Genomic DNA, 15634 nt, shown 5'->3' on the forward strand with positions numbered 1-15634 from the left:
ATCAATGTCCTCTCAAACCTTCGCACGCTTGCGGATCTTGCTTTCTCCTATTTATCTTATATATACGACCACTCACAACACTTCATTTCAGTCCCTCCCACTTGTAAAAATGGTTCTCCCTCATCAAACGCCTTATGTTACCCCACACATTCTCCACAAAAACTATGCTCAAGCTCATGATACCGACCAATACAGCCAGCGTATGTTTCATCTCTCTCGTCCTTCATCCCATAACCTTATCCACATTTACAGTCATCGGTCGTGATCTCGAGTACTTCTCGCAAGCTGGTTTTGATATGGACAGGATCCAGATTAAACGTAATGCCCCTGTCGCATTGCTTTACGAGGATGCCATTCGCAACGAAGGCGCCATCATCTCTTCTTCTGGTGCCCTCATTAACTTCTCCGGCAAGAAAACCGGCAGAAGCCCAAAAGACAAGCGGATCGTGTATGAGGAGACCAGTAAAGACGACATTTGGTGGGGTTCGGTCAACATCAAGATGGACGAGCGTAAGCCATCTCTTCCTCTTGGCTAACTGATCGCTCAAACCTGATAATACCAGACACTTTCGAAATTAACCGAGAACGTGCTATCGATTATCTGAATACTCGCGAAAACGTATATGTCTTTGATGGATATGCTGGGGTAAACTCTTATATTTCTATCACCAAGCCAAGCATTGCTCATTTCCAGAGCAGTGGGATCCTAAATACCGCATCAAAGTTCGTGTTATCTGTGCCCGAGCGTACCATGCGTTATTCATGGTATGTTTCTTATCTTCAGTTTCACGATTTAGTCCATCTTAACTCCATTGTTAGCACAACATGCTCATTCGACCCACGGAGGAACAACTGGCCGATTTTGGCGAGCCTGATTTCATCATCTACAATGCCGGCCAATTCCCGGCCAATCGTTTCACAAAGGGTATGAGCTCCACAACTTCGGTCGAGATCAACTTCAAGCGCATGGAGATGGTTATTCTTGGAACTGAGTATGCCGGAGAAATGAAGAAAGGCGTTTTCTCAGTCATGGTATGCCCCTCTTATCCGGATCTTTACTTTAATTCTGACTTTATATCACTCTTTCAGCATTACTTGCAGCCCATCAAGTTTGGTCAACTTTCACTCCATTCCTCCGCAAACGTCGGCATTGAAAAGAATGATGTCACCTTCTTCTTCGGTCTTTCCGGAACAGGAAAGACGACACTTTCGGCGGATCCTAACCGACTTTTGATTGGTGACGATGAACACGTCTGGTCAGACACCGGCGTTTTCAACATTGAAGGTGGCTGTTATGCAAAGTGCATCAACCTCTCTGCCGAGAAGGAACCCGATATTTTCAATGCTATCAAGTACGGTAGCATCCTCGAGAATGTCGTCTACAATCCTGCCAACCGGACTCCCGACTACGATGATATCAGCATCACCGAGAACACTCGCTGCGCTTACCCCATTGAGTACATTCCCAACGCAAAGATTCCTTGCATCGTCGACCGTCAACCAAGCAACATCATTATGTTGACTTGTGACGCATTCGGTGTTCTTCCTCCCGTCAGTCGCCTCACGCCTGAGCAGGCTAGCTACCACTTTTTGGCTGGTTATACATCGTGAGTCTATATAAACGCAGCCTTCCCTTCGGCGCTGACATGCTTCATTCATCTCTCAGGAAAACTCCTGGCACTGAAGATGGCGTCCTTGAACCCATCCCAACCTTTTCAACTTGTTACAGTGCACCTTTCATCGTTCTTCATGTTGGTGACATTGTCTTTCGCTTTCAGTTCTCGTCTAACGGCCATATATATAGCCTGGCCGATACGCTGAGATGCTCGCGGAGCGCATGGCGAAGCACAAGGTTGATTGTTGGTTGATCAACACTGGCTGGACTGGAGGCAAGTTTGGAAGCGGCAAGCGTTGCGCTCTCAAGTATACCCGCCGTATCGTCGACGCAGTTCACTCGGGTGAGCTCGCACAGGCAGAGTTCGAGAACTTTGCCACCTTCAATCTCTCGATACCGACGGCCCTCGAGGGGGTCCCTCGAGAACTCCTTAACCCTTCCTTGGCGTGGGCTGACAAGGAGGCTTTCCAGAAGGAACTCAGGAAATTGGCTGGAATGTTCGGGAAAGCATTTGCGTTGTATGAGAACGATGTTGAGCCCAAGGTTAGGCTCGCTGGTCCTCAGCTTTGAGCCATCCTGGCTCCATATGTTTCGGGTTGGATCGATGGCATAGTGCTTAAACACTCCATCGGACGGTTGTACGTGTAAATTAGAACACAAATGAGTATTTCTATTTGTAGATGTTAGACTGAATGATGCAGACTCGAGGACCACGCTGGACCACGTCACTGAGCCACCTACTATGAACGTGTCCTGTCGTATCTTCCGGAAAGATGGGTGATATAAAAGCAGGAGAAGTACTTTCCAAAGTAATTACAACAATATGTCTCGTCCATCCTTTCGCGTTCGTCGGCGTCCAAGTCGTGCTCAATCGCATAATTTCCTTATATCCACATCCATTTTCTTTCTCGTGTTTATTTCTCTGATACTTTTGTGTCCCGTAGGGACCAAAGCCGAGCCTACTCCGCGACCTGAATATGGGACTGTTATTGGTATTGGTGAGTGTTTTACCTCACCAACAAGAAAGTTACGACATGTTGACCGATTTGTCCCAGACCTTGGCACAACGTAAGTTGAAAATGTTATCTCGCGACAACTTGATTGATAGACATTTTTTATGCATCCAGCTACTCTTGCGTAGGGTATACAATGAAAGTTTGATATCCCCTCCCTTTTCTGACGCTCAGTCATCAGGGTGTACAAAGGCGGACGCGTGGAAATTATCGCCAATGACCAGGGCAACCGAATCACGCCTTCTTGGGTTAGCTTTAACGGCGATGAACGACTGTACGTTTCTTGTGTGTTGTTGGTGACGGTCGTCATTGATATGGGAATAGGATCGGTGACAGCGCAAAAAACGCGTTGCATTCCAATCCGAGAAATACCGTCTTCGACGCAAAGCGACTAATAGGTCGTCAACTGTCTGAACCGGATGTTCAGCTTGATCTCAAACATTGGCCATTCTCTGTTACCGAGAGAGATGATAAACCCGTAATTGGTGTCAACTACAAGGGGGTTCAGCAACAATTTGTATGCCCAATCTTCCTGCTTGTCCGCTCGGTGCACTGATACTGAGTCTCCCTCCAGTCACCAGAGGAGATCAGCGCCATGGTGCTCGGAAAGTTGAAAGAGACTGCCGAAAGTTTCCTGGGGCACAAGGTCACCCATGCGGTCGTCACAGTCCCAGCTTGTAAGTGACTGTCATGAAATTGACCTTGACGGACGCATGATCCCGAATCTTCAGACTTCAACGATGCACAACGACAGGCTACCAAGGATGCTGGCACAATTGCTGGACTAACCGTTCTCCGTGTCTTGAATGAACCCACCGCCGCAGCACTCGCCTATGGACTGGACAAAAAAGGTGCAGAGTCGAAGATAATCGTCTACGACCTTGGAGGCGGGACCTTTGATGTGTCACTACTCACGATCGAGGGCGGCGTTTTCGAAGTCATGGCCACGTCCGGAGACACTCATCTTGGAGGAGAAGACTTTGATAACCGCGTCATCGAATACCTGGTCAAAAGATACAACAAGGAAACTGGGGTCGACGTCAGCCAAAATCAGCGCGCCATGGGCAAGCTCAAGAAGGCGGTGGAGCATGCCAAACGGACTCTGTCGACTCAACAGAGTACCAAGATCGAAATCGAGAGCTTTGAAAATGGAAACGACTTTTCGGACACCTTGACAAGGGCCAAGTTTGAGCAGCTGAATGCTGACTTGTTTAGGAAGACAATGAAACCTGTGGAACAAGTACTGAAGGATGCCAATGTCAAGAAGGATGAGATTGATGAGGTGAGTTGTGTAGTTCTTTTGGCAGCGCGCATACTGATGGTTGGCGGCCAATTAGATAGTTCTTGTCGGCGGATCAACGAGGATACCGAAAATCCAAGAAATGTTAAGAGACTACTTTGGAAAGGAGCCTTCCAGAGGCATCCATCCCGACGAAGCGGTCGCATACGGTGCTGCCATTCAAGGAGCGATACTCTCTGGAGTTGAAGAACCCAGCGAGATCACGCTTATCGACGTCAACTCGCTCACCGTTGGGATTGAGACGACAGGAGGGGTGTTTGCGCCAATTATCAAACGGAATACTATCATTCCCACCAGAAAGAGCCAGATGTAAGGGGAAAAATCTACCACTTTTTCACGCTTGGCTGATGTCTTTTCAAGTTTCTCGACAGCCGCTGATAATCAGCAGAGCGTGGTTATCCAAGTGTATCAGGGCGAGCGGGGGCAGACAAAGCACAACAATTTGCTGGGCAAATTTGAGTTGAGCGGAATTGCCCCAGCACCAAAAGGAGTTCCCCAAATTGAAGTAACCTTTGTGATTGATGCTAATGGTATCATGACAATACAAGCTTCTGACAAGGAAACGTATGTCGTCCCAATTGCTTTCAGAGTTTGTTTATGATGTTCTTTCGACAGTGGCAAGTCGGAATCAATTACCATTAAAGATGGGAATCACAGACTATCCAAAGAGGAGATAGAACGGATGGTTGACGAAGCAGACCAATTTTCTGCCGAGGATGAAGCGCACAGAAAGCGGGTCGAACAACTAAACAGTCTCCAGAACTATGTGTATGGGCTGAAAGGGCAGATGAATAACAGGGGGGATCTTTCTGCGTCCGACAAGTCGATCCTCGAGGAAGTCCTTCAGGATGCCTCGGTATGGGTTGAAGATTACGGAAAGGACGCAAGTTTAGACGTTTTGGAATTGAAGTTGGCTGGTAAGGGACTCTTTCCCTTTGTTTGTCGTTCCAGCGGCTAACGACTCTCCAATCAGAAATCCAGACCAAAGTAGAACCAATCGGAAAAAATCTATTTGAGGATGATGGTAGGGCGGCAGGGACGAGTGACAGTTGGGCGCATACCGAACTCTGATGAGATTTGTATAGTACATAATTATTGTCAAAAACGACTTGGATTCGATGGCGCTCGTTCTTGCAACCACTGCAAAGCTGAGAAGCAAAAACTGTCTCTGTTGGGCGATTTGGTCGGGGTTGCAGGCTTTCTGGAACGAGACACCTTCCGTGGCTTAAGCCATATATCAGGGTGTCGTTGGCGGATCCAGAAAGTGGCCAGACCGTTCGAAGGGGTTGGCGTGGGTGCCAAGTTATTTTCAGGTTTAGTTTTGGGAAGCGCCGCAGTCAGAGGTTCCTCATCACTAGACACCGTCAGATCAATGACGGCTGGGATGGGTGGAGCGATGCATGGTGCACACTTCCAAGCTGCGATGTCGTTGAGGGAGTCTTTGGCATTCGTAGCTTTGATCCTAGTGAGGAGCTCGTGGTCACTGACTAGCGGGGAGTGACAGCCTTGGGAAAAAAAGAATAAGGAAGACGAATGAGAAAATTGGATGAGCTCACGGTGGTGCCATGATGATGAGCAGGAAGAGCATGTAAGAAGGAAGTTTATCGGTGTACTCGTCGTTTTTGCACACTTTTGGCAAATGGCTCGCAATCCGGGCATGGTGGTGGTATGGAGCAACACGTGATGGTCAGGTGAGGTGTCATCAGACATGACGCAATCCATGAGGCATGTCACTGAATTACGGTACTTAAGACCCGTGTCTTCATTCTCGCACCATTTCCCAACCCATTCTTCCCCCTCACCATGCCTGACGCTCACTGGAAAGACGGTATTCTCCTCAAAATCACAAATGTCATCGTCTACTTCCTCTTCTTGGGTTCGAATATCTACACAATAGCTGGTCCCTCTTCCATCTATTACTATGGCAAGGAAACGTACATCACTCCTGCCCCCTGGGCGTTTCTTATCTGGTCTCTCATCCATGTCCTCCTTCTCGGCACTATCATCTATCAATTCTTCCCGGCCGGACAGGCCGTTATCATAGACGCCATTTCCTGGCGTTTCCCCCTCCTCGCCATCATCAACGCCATTTACATCAATCTTTGGGCGACTCATCACTATGTTGTGGCTTTCATCTTTGCTCTCTTTGTCAGTTCAGCGGTTACAGTAAGTACCTCCTTTCCCCTTGTTGTTTATTTCATATCTCCTAATCTTTTTTACCACCAGCACATCTACTATATTGTCAAGAAACATCACTCCCCACAAAGCTATTCAGATGAACTCTTTATCCACCTTCCCTTTTCCCTTTACCATGGTTGGACCACCGTCCTCGTTGTCGTCACTGCATTTGAGGCTTTCGGTGTGAACGCACTCACCCACCCAGCTGGTGTTTGGACAAAGGTCTTTGTCTTCCTTGCGCTGTACGTCCTCTTTTACTTTATTATTGCACACAACTCACTGGTTCTTTCAGCTTCTTCCTCGAAGGAACTGCTGCCACGTATGCTTTCTCCACTCCAGAGGGTGACCTCCCTGCGTCCATTGCCATTGCATGGTCTCTGTTCGCCATCTCTGCACATCAGACATCCTCTGGTTTCGTCCATTGGTCGGCATTTGTGTTCGCCATACTTGCCCTTATTTGGGTTATCAAGGGCATCTACGGCCTCGTCATCCGCTCCCGTGGCGGTATTGTTGCTCTCAGCGATGAGGAGCGAGCCCCTCTAATTGGTTGAAGATGTTTGCGATGATCTGGCGATATTGAAGGACTTTGCTTTGTTACGATGTATATGAATGCTTGTATCGAGTGACACAAGTCACGTGCAGCGTGACTTGCGCGATGATAGTTTTGAATTTGATTGTGAATGAACTTAAGAGTCCTCGACGTTGTTCAGTTTTGAACATTATTGCTCTCAACGACATGGATCCTTCTCCAGGTAAGCAAACGGAAACAACAATGAACTACTATTTAGACCTGAATTCATCGAAGAGGTTATGCTTACATTCTATCGGCGCTTATACCCCTTCAAGGCTATCTTCAACTGGCTGAATCATGAACATGCTCCTTCCAAGCTCTTTAACCAGCGCGAATTTGCATTTACACTCGCAGGAGATGTCTACCTCCGCTACCAATCATTCAATAGTCATGACGATCTCAAAAAGCAAGTCTGCCAACTCAATCCAACACGATTTGAGATTGGCCCCGTCTATTCTTCAAAGGTACCTGTTGGACAACCTCTTTCTCAACCTCGTGAATCTCACGGTCGTATAAGCCTAGAGACAAGAAGACCGCACGGGCGGGCGGATTCCATCCCATAATGCGCGAACTCGTTTTTGATATCGATATGACAGACTATGATCCCATTCGCACATGCTGCTCAGGAGCCGGGATATGCAAGCGATGTTGGGCTTTTATTTCTGCTGCCGTCCACGTATTGGATACCGCCATCCGCGAGCAATTTGGATACGAGCAGCTTTTGTGGGTTTACTCTGGCCGTCGTGGTATCCATCTGTGGATATCAGACAAGGAGGCGATGGAGTTGACCGATCAGCAGAGGAAGGCCTTGGTTGGCTGGCTCACCGTTATACAAGGCGGCGGTAAAGAAAGCAAGAAGCTCAGCATCCGTAGTGGCATGCGATCGTTGCCCCCTTCCCTGCAGTGCGTTTCAATGTGGTTTTGATCAATTGTAACCCAACTTTTTTCTTTCTTTCAGGAGCATATTGGAGCATTTGGCAGTTGTTTTTAGCGAGTTGATTCTCGCTGATCAGAATTGCTTTGGAGACAAAGAGGGGGGAGAAACTCTGCTTCAATTAATCCCCGATGCTGGCGTGGTCGTGGCCCTAAGAAAGCTGTGGTCGGATGATCCTTCCCGTCATTCCGAAGACAGGTGGCAAGACTTTAAGGCTCAAATTAGAAGTTGCGACAAGGGTTCTCAGCAACGCGTATGTCGTCGTCGTTATCCCTTCACATTTATCTTAGCTTGTTGGATTTCAGTTGAATCTCACTGCAGCAATGGAGGACATCATTATACAGTACACATACCCACGACTGGATGCGGAAGTTTCAAAACACAGAAACCACTTGCTCAAAGCCCCATTTTGTGTCCATCCTAAAACCGGCCGGATATGTGTGCCAGTCAATCCGAAAACCATCGATGATTTCGATCCAGAGACAGTCCCAACCGTTGGACAGCTTCTTAGAGAACTAGATGAGACCCAAGTGACAACTGAAGGGGAACAAGGGGAAGGGCGCCCTGCTGTGGCAGATTGGTCAAGGACGTCCTTAAAGTCATACGTAGAGATGCTGGACAATCACGCCAAGGAAATTATGGGCGAGTTCAGAAAGGAGAAACGCGCAGCTGCAGACGAGTCGTGGTGAACTAGTAATCTTTAACGCGTTCTAGGCTATGTGTTCCTTTGCGATTGTGGTACTGTTGCTGTCTAAAATCTATCGATATCTTCTAAGGGGCACACTGGTATCTCAGGACTCAAAGGGAATAAAAACGAAAGCAAAAAAGAAATAGATTTTTGAAAGATCGGTCTAGTCCTCACCCACCTCCATTATTTCGACCTCCAACCATTTAGTTAGGGTTTCATTCGCACCAGGATCTTTGCGAAGGACATATAAAACGCGCTGCGCGACCACGCCAGCGCACTCCTCGGCGCGGCTGAAACCGCTCAAACACCCTTTCCTATACTCTTCGTCAGAGAGACCCAGAATCTCTGGGACTCCTTGCAACTTTGGTAAAAATGCACGGAGAATGACAGGCAATGCGATGAGGGTCGGAAGCTCCGCAGTCAATGTGGTTAAATCATTTGGGGCGGGAGGAATTTTAGATTTGTTCTGAAGGGCTTCCAACAAACCACCGAGGTGTTTCAATCCCTCGAATGCCTCGCTGACAGCCTCACCAGCAAGCTTGGTGGATGGTTTGTCTGCGCTTGGACGGGGAAGTAAGGAGAGTACCTCGTAGAGAGCACGACAGTCACCGGCAGCGCTTGCTAGGACGACTGCGCTGGGTGGTGAAGGAGGACGAGAGGCGGGTAGCTTTATTGTAAATCTTCCTGGAGGCGGCGTGATGGAAGGGGTCGACGTGGGAGATCCACGACGCCTTAGCACAGACATCACTGGAGAAATATCAGGCGAAGATGGAGGGGACGCGGCAATGTCAGGACGATGGGACAAAGCAACAAAACCCTTCCAAAGGACTGAGATGAGAAGAGTAGCGAGGGTGGTATGAGTGACCGTGCATGTTGTGCATCTCCTGAGGACACGTTCGTACAAGGGCATAAGTGTCTGAAGTGTGACGATGGAAGGATGAAGCACGGTAGTCCCCTTGGTACCCGCTGTCGGCTTGGCGGTATTTGTATTGGGCTTTTCAAGAGCTTCCATTAAGGGTATCAGGTCGTTCCGGATCGCCCCCACCAGAGGATTAACCACTCTGTTGATGACGGAGACTAGCCCCTCCCGAATGGATTTCAGGCCCTCCCCACGAACATCGTTCTCCGTTCCCAAGTCAAACTCATCAAAGACCACCAGTAACTCTTCAGAAAAGCCGGCAAGTGCTATTGCGTGGAGTTGGGACGCATTGAGACCAGGAGCTTGAATTGTTGGGGCAGAGTTGAACGCCGGCGTCGAAAGAAGAGGCATCAAATGGGCAGATAAATTAGTCAGCAACACCGACAGAGGGCGATGTAAAGACCGGATTATGGCACGGTACAAGTGAAGATTGTCTTGGGTGGATTTGAGCTCCCTGGAATGATGGTCAAATAGAGGAGACGGGGGAAACTGACAAGACAAACGTTGCTATGAGGGAGCCGAGTGCTTGACCTCGACCCTGCGGGATGGGACGCTTTCCAAGGACTTGCTCGCTGGCGTTTGCTGGGCCAGTTGGCTGAGACAGAGCTTTGGACACAGCCTCGCTTAGCTTTAGAGCTAGGGTTTCTAAGTATGACCCGTCCTGAATCAAAGGAGCAGTCGGAGTAGATGTGATGACAGAGGGGGTAGCGGTTGTAGAGGAAGCAGTTGAGCGCCTAAAGTTGCTCAACGACAACTTGTTAAGAGGGTGAGTGTATCGATCACCATCGAGTTGGGAAGCAGGTTGGAGAGGGGCGGGAGACGTAGGTCGGCTGGCAGGACGGAAGAAAGACGGATGCTTGAGGCCGTTCATCATTGCTCGACCGGAAGTGTTGTGTTTTCAAGTAAAGAGATTGGAAGCGAATGAATCTGGAGTTTTAGGGGAAGCAAATCCGGGAAGTAAATCCAACGAATTTGAGAAATTTATCCCATGAGATGGAGGTAGGGGCAAAAGTGGTGTGCGGAACAAGAGGGCTCTAAGGAGGACGGTCTGTGTCGACGAGAGGGCAGGCAAGGGGACCAAAGAGAATGTTGTTGATTTGGTGTGCCAAGCGGGGGAAGGAAATATTCATAGAGTATAGCAAAGTGGTTAGAGGTGACAGTTGGGGGACAACGTCCAGCAAGGAGTAACTGAAATTTTTGGAAGGCTGGTTATATATACATCGTCACTTTCCCACGATCACTCTTTAAGCACTCTCCTTATCATGCTCCCAGTAGCCATATCCCCGCACCGCAATCGCCACAAGCAACCGTCTTCTTCAGCAGCCCGCAATTGGACCATTCCACGTTTAGAGCCATCCCATGACATCCATATCTTCACCTCACCTGTTATCACTTGAGTCACCACACGCAATCTCAAGCAACATCTGACCTACCAATAAAGGGCAACATACTACCCCCAACCACTTTCACCTCACATCCTTCCATCTCTCCAAGCTGCCTTGTCACCTCATCAACAGTCTCGCTGCACCATCCACGGGCATTGACAGATTTGGCCAGGGAGTCCCACTCCTCCGCAAATCCTGCCCCATCGGTTCCGCCCTGTGCGTCTGACACGAATGGTGAATCAAGTGTAATGAGATCTTCCCGAGAGCCCTTGTAAAATTCACATGTCAGAATAACGTGAAGCACCGTTACGGTCAGCACACCTCATGTTCTGAAGGCACTCCAGGAACGCCTTCCAACAACTGCGAGCCAACTGCAAGATTGATGGCTGGTAAACTTTCAAGAGTGAACGAGTTTGTGGTTCCCACGTCGCTCAAGGAACTATGCGGGCGTTCAACTCTCAGACTCGGTATAGCTTGTGGGCGATCGTAAGCTGTGTATCGCAATTTACCAGAGGAGCCCACAGTTGTGGAGGACGCTAGTCTCGGCGAAGAAGACGACGGAGATTGTGGCCTTTTCTCTTCACTTAGTTGAAGGGCCTGTAGGAAATCGGGGAGCTATGAAAGGTAAACAGGAAGCTAGAAACTGCAAGTCACACTCACCGAAGAAGATGTCGCATTGCGAACAGCTGCTTTCAAAGGCCCGCCCTCAACGGAGTATGCTAGAAACTGATCACAACGCTGTCAAGAGTTACATTGTGTCATGGATGTCTTGAAAACAAGCGATATACCCGTTGAATATGACGACCCGCGTTTTGGCGCACTTCTGAAACGCTAGAAATGACTTCTTCAGCTATTTTGCCGTCACAGTCTGCAGCGATACGGAGCATGGCAGCAATGCAAGTGTCCTGAACAACCGCTATGGCAAGATTTAGAGTCAAAGCAACGCCCAACCCAAATCGACTAACGAGAATAGGCCTTCAAGTTGACACTAAAAGCAAGCAGCATTTGAGCCGGAGGTATTGACAACACCCCACAATATTCCGCAGCGAGTGCCGAAACGATCACCATAAATGTTGGTTCCAGTAAGGTGTCCGAGTCAATGAACATTGTGATCAACGTGGCAACGCAAGCTAGTCGGAATGATAGGTCCGCTTATGAAAACTTAGCAAACATAACGCAAGATTCACTTCTCACGACTTACATGTTCGAATGTAAACGAGAACAACCTCGACTGCGTCCTCGAGGATACGATGCTGGCCCTCTCCAAGTCGTGTTTCCAGCTGTGCAAAGATCTCTTTGACCTTACGGCCATATTCCCCACCGTCCAATTTATGCTGAATTCCCGGAATTTCAAGCAGACGAACGACAAAGGCGTTTTGCCCCATGATGGTTAAACCCGTAGGTATAGATTGTAACGCTTGGGTATAATATGCCGACAGAATGTTGGAGTCGATGCGGTTTAATATTTCCATGGTCTACAAGCGGTGTCAACGATGCTGAAGGTTGGATAAAGTAACTTTGGGTCCCACCTTCTTGCGCATCAAATGGTCTGGGGCGTCTAAGAATTCCATCACGCGCCCTACTTCGGAGGCGTCTAGAATGGTAGGGTATTCCGCGGTAGTGCCGGCCCAAATCATGGGATCCAAGCATTCGAGACAAGAGAGGAAAAGGTATTGGTCGTTCGGGTTTTGAGAGGTAAGAAGCCCCTTGATACAACGGACCGCAGAGATACCCTGTGATTTCTCTTTCGATAGCAGCATCTCGGGGCTTAGCAGGGAAAAATTCCGAAAGATTCCCAAAATGATACCTTTGCAAAAAAAAAAAAGCCACGCTTTGTACATCTGTAACAGAATTCTTGGGAGACATACCTGCATGACGAGAGTCACCTGAGAAACTTTGCATGATATCAAGCACGACGGAGATATTTCCTTCAGAAAGTCTGCCAAAGTGTTACTGAAGGAAATAATGTAAGACAACTTTCCTGACCTCATCGTAAGAAGAGTCTGCAAAATTCGCAAAATGAACCAATGTGTCTTATGTGATGTCTTGTGGAGAGTTGAGAGGGTGCCTTGCAACATGTTATTAACCATATCGTGTATGTCATGCTGTTTGGGGTCCGTCTGGCCACAATATCAACCCAAATGCGACTTTGGCCAGCGAAGTAACTTACATCCGGGATGTCAGATGCGAAAATTAACGCGCTGCTAGCCACTGAGGGATCAGGGTCCTTCAGCCTCTTCTGAATGGTACTGGTGGCGCGTGTTAGAAGTTGAGGTTCGTAACGAGATAGCGACCGGAGTGCCAGCAAAGCGCGTCGTCTAACGTGTGGACTAGTTAGAGACAACGTTTTGTTAGGATAACGTGGCAGATTCAGCAAGGGTACCTACTGACTAGTTGTGCAAAAGCAGGTCGTGCAGGCGCGACTGGACTGCTGGTATGAGATCTTCATTGGCAAGGGAGATCAAACTGTCGAGGGCAAGGCAAATGCGCGGAACGCTGGAGTCTTCAAGGTCCTGTAGATTTTCAGAAAAATACGCGTCAAATATGATGAAGCCTACCTTGCGGAGTGTGTTCACAAGCATTAGCCGTAGCTCATGTTCTGCAGACATGATCATGGAACAAAACATGTAACCTTTGGGCCATAAATTTTATCGAAACCAAAAGCAACACGCAACGCTACCTATTCTTTTGTCTTCGACGGTTGTGCCTGCCTCTGCCAAAACGAGAGCGTGGGATAGGGCAAAGTCGAGGTAGCCATTGTCGAGGAGTCCCGAGGTGATGGCCATGGAGCAATATAACAGAATGATCAGACATTCTTTGCAGGCTTTCTATCAGAAACTCAGCCCATGCTGCAGCGAGAGCAAGGAGTAGTTGCGAACGAGATCGAGCGCAGGGTGAGCCAGTTGGCGTCTTATGGACTTGATTTCAGCAGCTAAATGCTGATCCGCTGCCTGAGACGACGTCGCTGATTCCACTTTTCGAACAATCACGTAGTGGGCCCTGCTCAGCGCACCTGAAGACGAAAAGGGAACGTCCATATCGTCGGACGAGGGAGAGCGAGGGACGTGAAAGTCGATATTACGTAACGAATATCATGTCCGACGCTGCTCACTCGTTCAACAAACTCTTAACCCAGCCAAAGTACACATCCAAGTCTCGCGCGTCTGGAGAACCTGACGATGGAACTAAGAAGCTTCGCCGCATGATTCTTGTCGAGGGTATTCCTTCCAAAGTTGCAAGTTTTGGTCCTTGAATTTTGTTTGAAAACCACTCACCGGTTCTTAGGACCCCACGTTGCGGCCCAGGATATGGAAAATTTTACTTCGAGTTAACGATCTCTCTGCGGAAACTTATCTTCATTACGTTGCACGCGGGCCATGCGAAGTTCGAGAGAAAATTAGGAACGATACCTTCCGGTTAGTTCAAGGAGATAGCTCGTGAACGGTACTGACCTTGGTCACAGAACTCTCGCAACGGATAAAGGATTCAAAGAGCGAGTCCGTGAAGACATGCTAGTTCGCCTTTTGGATGCTTTTGTATGGAGAAATCACGGTTCATCTCATCCTTCCTTGAGGTTGCTTAGATGCTCATGCTCTGTCTATCAACTCGCAGATCGGCAGGAAACCCACCAACTAGGATTTACCTATGTTCAGGGAATGAATGTTCTCGCCGCTCCATTTTTGTATACCATGCCTTCGGAGCTCGAAGCATTCTTTTGTTTTTCCAAATTCATCGAGGAAGCCTGCCCATTGTATGTTCAGCCAACGTTGGAAGGTGTCCATAGAGGTCTAAAGGTTCGTAACGTTTCGATTTACAAAGACGTACTACACAGCGGGCATTCTTTATCCAGCTCCTCGACCGATGTTTGAAGTTTGTGGATCCTGAGCTATATGGCTATTTGCGTTCCAAGAACCTTTCCGCAGAAATATACGCCTTCCCTTGTACGCAAACGCTTCATGCCGAGGCACTATCCTCACTCAATGTCCGACAGCTGTTCTCACTTTGTGCGCGTGCACACCTCCCTTAGATCAAGTTTTGCAATTATGGGATTTTCTTCTAGCCTTTGGCGTGCATTTGAACGTTTTATGTGTCATTGCTCAGCTGTTGCTGATGCGCGACGAGGTTATGGCTTCTTCTAGGTGCATTCTCTTCGCACTATTCGTTTTATAGCCATTAACTTTGACAATCTAGCCCAATGCGTCTGTTGCGTACTTTCCCTCCTTTGGAAGCTCTCTCTGTAATCGGCATTGCCGTTACACTTGTTCGTGATCTTCCTGCAGAACTATACGATGAACTTGTAAGACATCCCTATGAGATACAGACTGCTTAGAGCCCTTTTGCAAGTTCGCTTTGACTACGCTATCAATGTACCTGTAACTGTAACATAATGTATCATATTAAGCTCGCAACCTTGTAACCCAGATTTAGACCAACCGACAATGAAAATATATCGGTTACACAGGTACATGAGCTGTCACATCATCACTACTCGTCTCAACGAGATTTCGGCAATCCAGGACACCTCCGCAACACTCGGATTCCATGCTAGCACTTCGACTTGCATGGTTGGCTATCGACAAGGGATAGGATTCATTAAAATCGGTGTCATCAGGAGAGTTCTCCCGATATAGCCTCTTCCGACCCCTTCTGTAATGCCCTGCGTGTTCTAACGGAGTTCCTTCCTGAGAAGGTTCAGGAGATGAGAAGACTTCGGGACAAGGTCTGGTCGCAGCTTCCGACTCGGATGAAGGGCGAATAGTATGCGTTGGAAAACATGCTTTGGATAAAGCTATCTCTTGAAATCGAGTGAGAGAGGCGGTGGCCACTGACAAGTTGTGCAACAGCTCCGCAGAAGCTTCCGTCTACAAAATGATAGTCAGAAAAGCTTAACAGATGGAGTTTGAACGTTGACTCACCATCGAGGGGTCGTAGAGCAATGATGGGGTGGCAACGCCAGCCCTAGCCAACGTCAAATCTCTTCGAAGCTGGGCGTTTTCCTCCTCCGCCTTACGAAGGCGTTCTTCAAGGTCC

The 15634-nt window shown here is 48.3% G+C and overlaps 6 protein-coding genes across 6 annotated transcripts; 5 read left to right on the forward strand and 1 right to left on the reverse strand.

Annotated features, from left to right (window-relative positions):
• Window positions 1-176: 176 nt before the first annotated feature.
• LACBIDRAFT_234370 (phosphoenolpyruvate carboxykinase) lies at window positions 177-2185 on the forward strand (the record flags this gene model as incomplete). The annotated part of the gene is made up of 7 exons (XM_001880182.1): window positions 177-510; window positions 564-646; window positions 700-765; window positions 820-1032; window positions 1090-1607; window positions 1667-1751; window positions 1805-2185. 7 exons carry the CDS (start codon window positions 177-179, stop codon window positions 2183-2185), a joined length of 1680 nt encoding a protein of 559 aa, XP_001880217.1.
• A 253-nt stretch (window positions 2186-2438) lies between these two features.
• LACBIDRAFT_190151 (uncharacterized protein) lies at window positions 2439-5063 on the forward strand (the record flags this gene model as incomplete). The annotated part of the gene is made up of 11 exons (XM_001880183.1): window positions 2439-2613; window positions 2671-2683; window positions 2743-2757; window positions 2810-2902; window positions 2953-3145; window positions 3203-3305; window positions 3360-3910; window positions 3966-4237; window positions 4289-4492; window positions 4544-4845; window positions 4902-5063. 11 exons carry the CDS (start codon window positions 2439-2441, stop codon window positions 4997-4999), a joined length of 2019 nt encoding a protein of 672 aa, XP_001880218.1. The 3' UTR covers window positions 5000-5063.
• Window positions 5064-5724: 661 nt separating this feature from the next.
• LACBIDRAFT_192628 (uncharacterized protein) lies at window positions 5725-6814 on the forward strand. The gene is made up of 3 exons (XM_001880184.1): window positions 5725-6094; window positions 6155-6348; window positions 6399-6814. Exons 1-3 carry the CDS (start codon window positions 5732-5734, stop codon window positions 6655-6657), a joined length of 816 nt encoding a protein of 271 aa, XP_001880219.1. The 5' UTR covers window positions 5725-5731; the 3' UTR covers window positions 6658-6814.
• A 96-nt stretch (window positions 6815-6910) lies between these two features.
• On the forward strand, window positions 6911-9317 carry LACBIDRAFT_184643 (uncharacterized protein). Its single transcript, XM_001880185.1, has 4 exons — window positions 6911-7141; window positions 7195-7580; window positions 7636-7864; window positions 7917-9317. Exons 1-4 carry the CDS (start codon window positions 6917-6919, stop codon window positions 8298-8300), a joined length of 1224 nt encoding a protein of 407 aa, XP_001880220.1. The 5' UTR covers window positions 6911-6916; the 3' UTR covers window positions 8301-9317.
• A 1314-nt stretch (window positions 9318-10631) lies between these two features.
• Window positions 10632-13641, reverse strand: LACBIDRAFT_296456 (uncharacterized protein; the record flags this gene model as incomplete). Its single annotated transcript, XM_001880414.1, has 12 exons — window positions 10632-10871; window positions 10925-11218; window positions 11264-11341; window positions 11392-11519; window positions 11569-11754; window positions 11805-12078; window positions 12133-12723; window positions 12774-12933; window positions 12995-13116; window positions 13162-13235; window positions 13284-13431; window positions 13483-13641. The coding sequence occupies 12 exons, from the start codon at window positions 13639-13641 to the stop codon at window positions 10632-10634; spliced, it is 2454 nt and encodes an 817-aa protein (XP_001880449.1).
• Window positions 13642-13697: 56 nt separating this feature from the next.
• Window positions 13698-15230, forward strand: LACBIDRAFT_399500 (rab domain-containing cell division control protein; the record flags this gene model as incomplete). Its single annotated transcript, XM_001880186.1, has 7 exons — window positions 13698-13835; window positions 13889-14019; window positions 14067-14155; window positions 14240-14397; window positions 14454-14544; window positions 14595-14742; window positions 14795-15230. The coding sequence occupies 7 exons, from the start codon at window positions 13698-13700 to the stop codon at window positions 14931-14933; spliced, it is 894 nt and encodes a 297-aa protein (XP_001880221.1). The 3' UTR covers window positions 14934-15230.
• Window positions 15231-15634: the final 404 nt, after the last annotated feature.

This window comes from Laccaria bicolor, genomic scaffold (assembly GCF_000143565.1).
Source record: "Laccaria bicolor S238N-H82 LACBIscaffold_10 genomic scaffold, whole genome shotgun sequence".
In the NCBI taxonomy this organism is placed as follows: Eukaryota; Fungi; Basidiomycota; class Agaricomycetes; order Agaricales; family Hydnangiaceae; genus Laccaria; species Laccaria bicolor.

Bases quoted from the DNA above. Each gene is read 5' to 3' on its own strand.
- LACBIDRAFT_192628 (XM_001880184.1), top strand. From the start codon at position 5,732: ATGCCTGACGCTCACTGGAAAGACGGTATTCTCCTCAAAATCACAAAT. The intron at 6,095-6,154 runs GTAAGTACCTCC...TTTTACCACCAG, and splicing joins TTGTCAGTTCAGCGGTTACA to CACATCTACTATATTGTCAA. The intron at 6,349-6,398 runs GTACGTCCTCTT...TGGTTCTTTCAG, and splicing joins GTCTTTGTCTTCCTTGCGCT to CTTCTTCCTCGAAGGAACTG.
- LACBIDRAFT_184643 (XM_001880185.1), top strand. From the start codon at position 6,917: ATGCTTACATTCTATCGGCGCTTATACCCCTTCAAGGCTATCTTCAAC. The intron at 7,581-7,635 runs GTGCGTTTCAAT...TCTTTCTTTCAG, and splicing joins TCGTTGCCCCCTTCCCTGCA to GAGCATATTGGAGCATTTGG. The intron at 7,865-7,916 runs GTATGTCGTCGT...GTTGGATTTCAG, and splicing joins ACAAGGGTTCTCAGCAACGC to TTGAATCTCACTGCAGCAAT.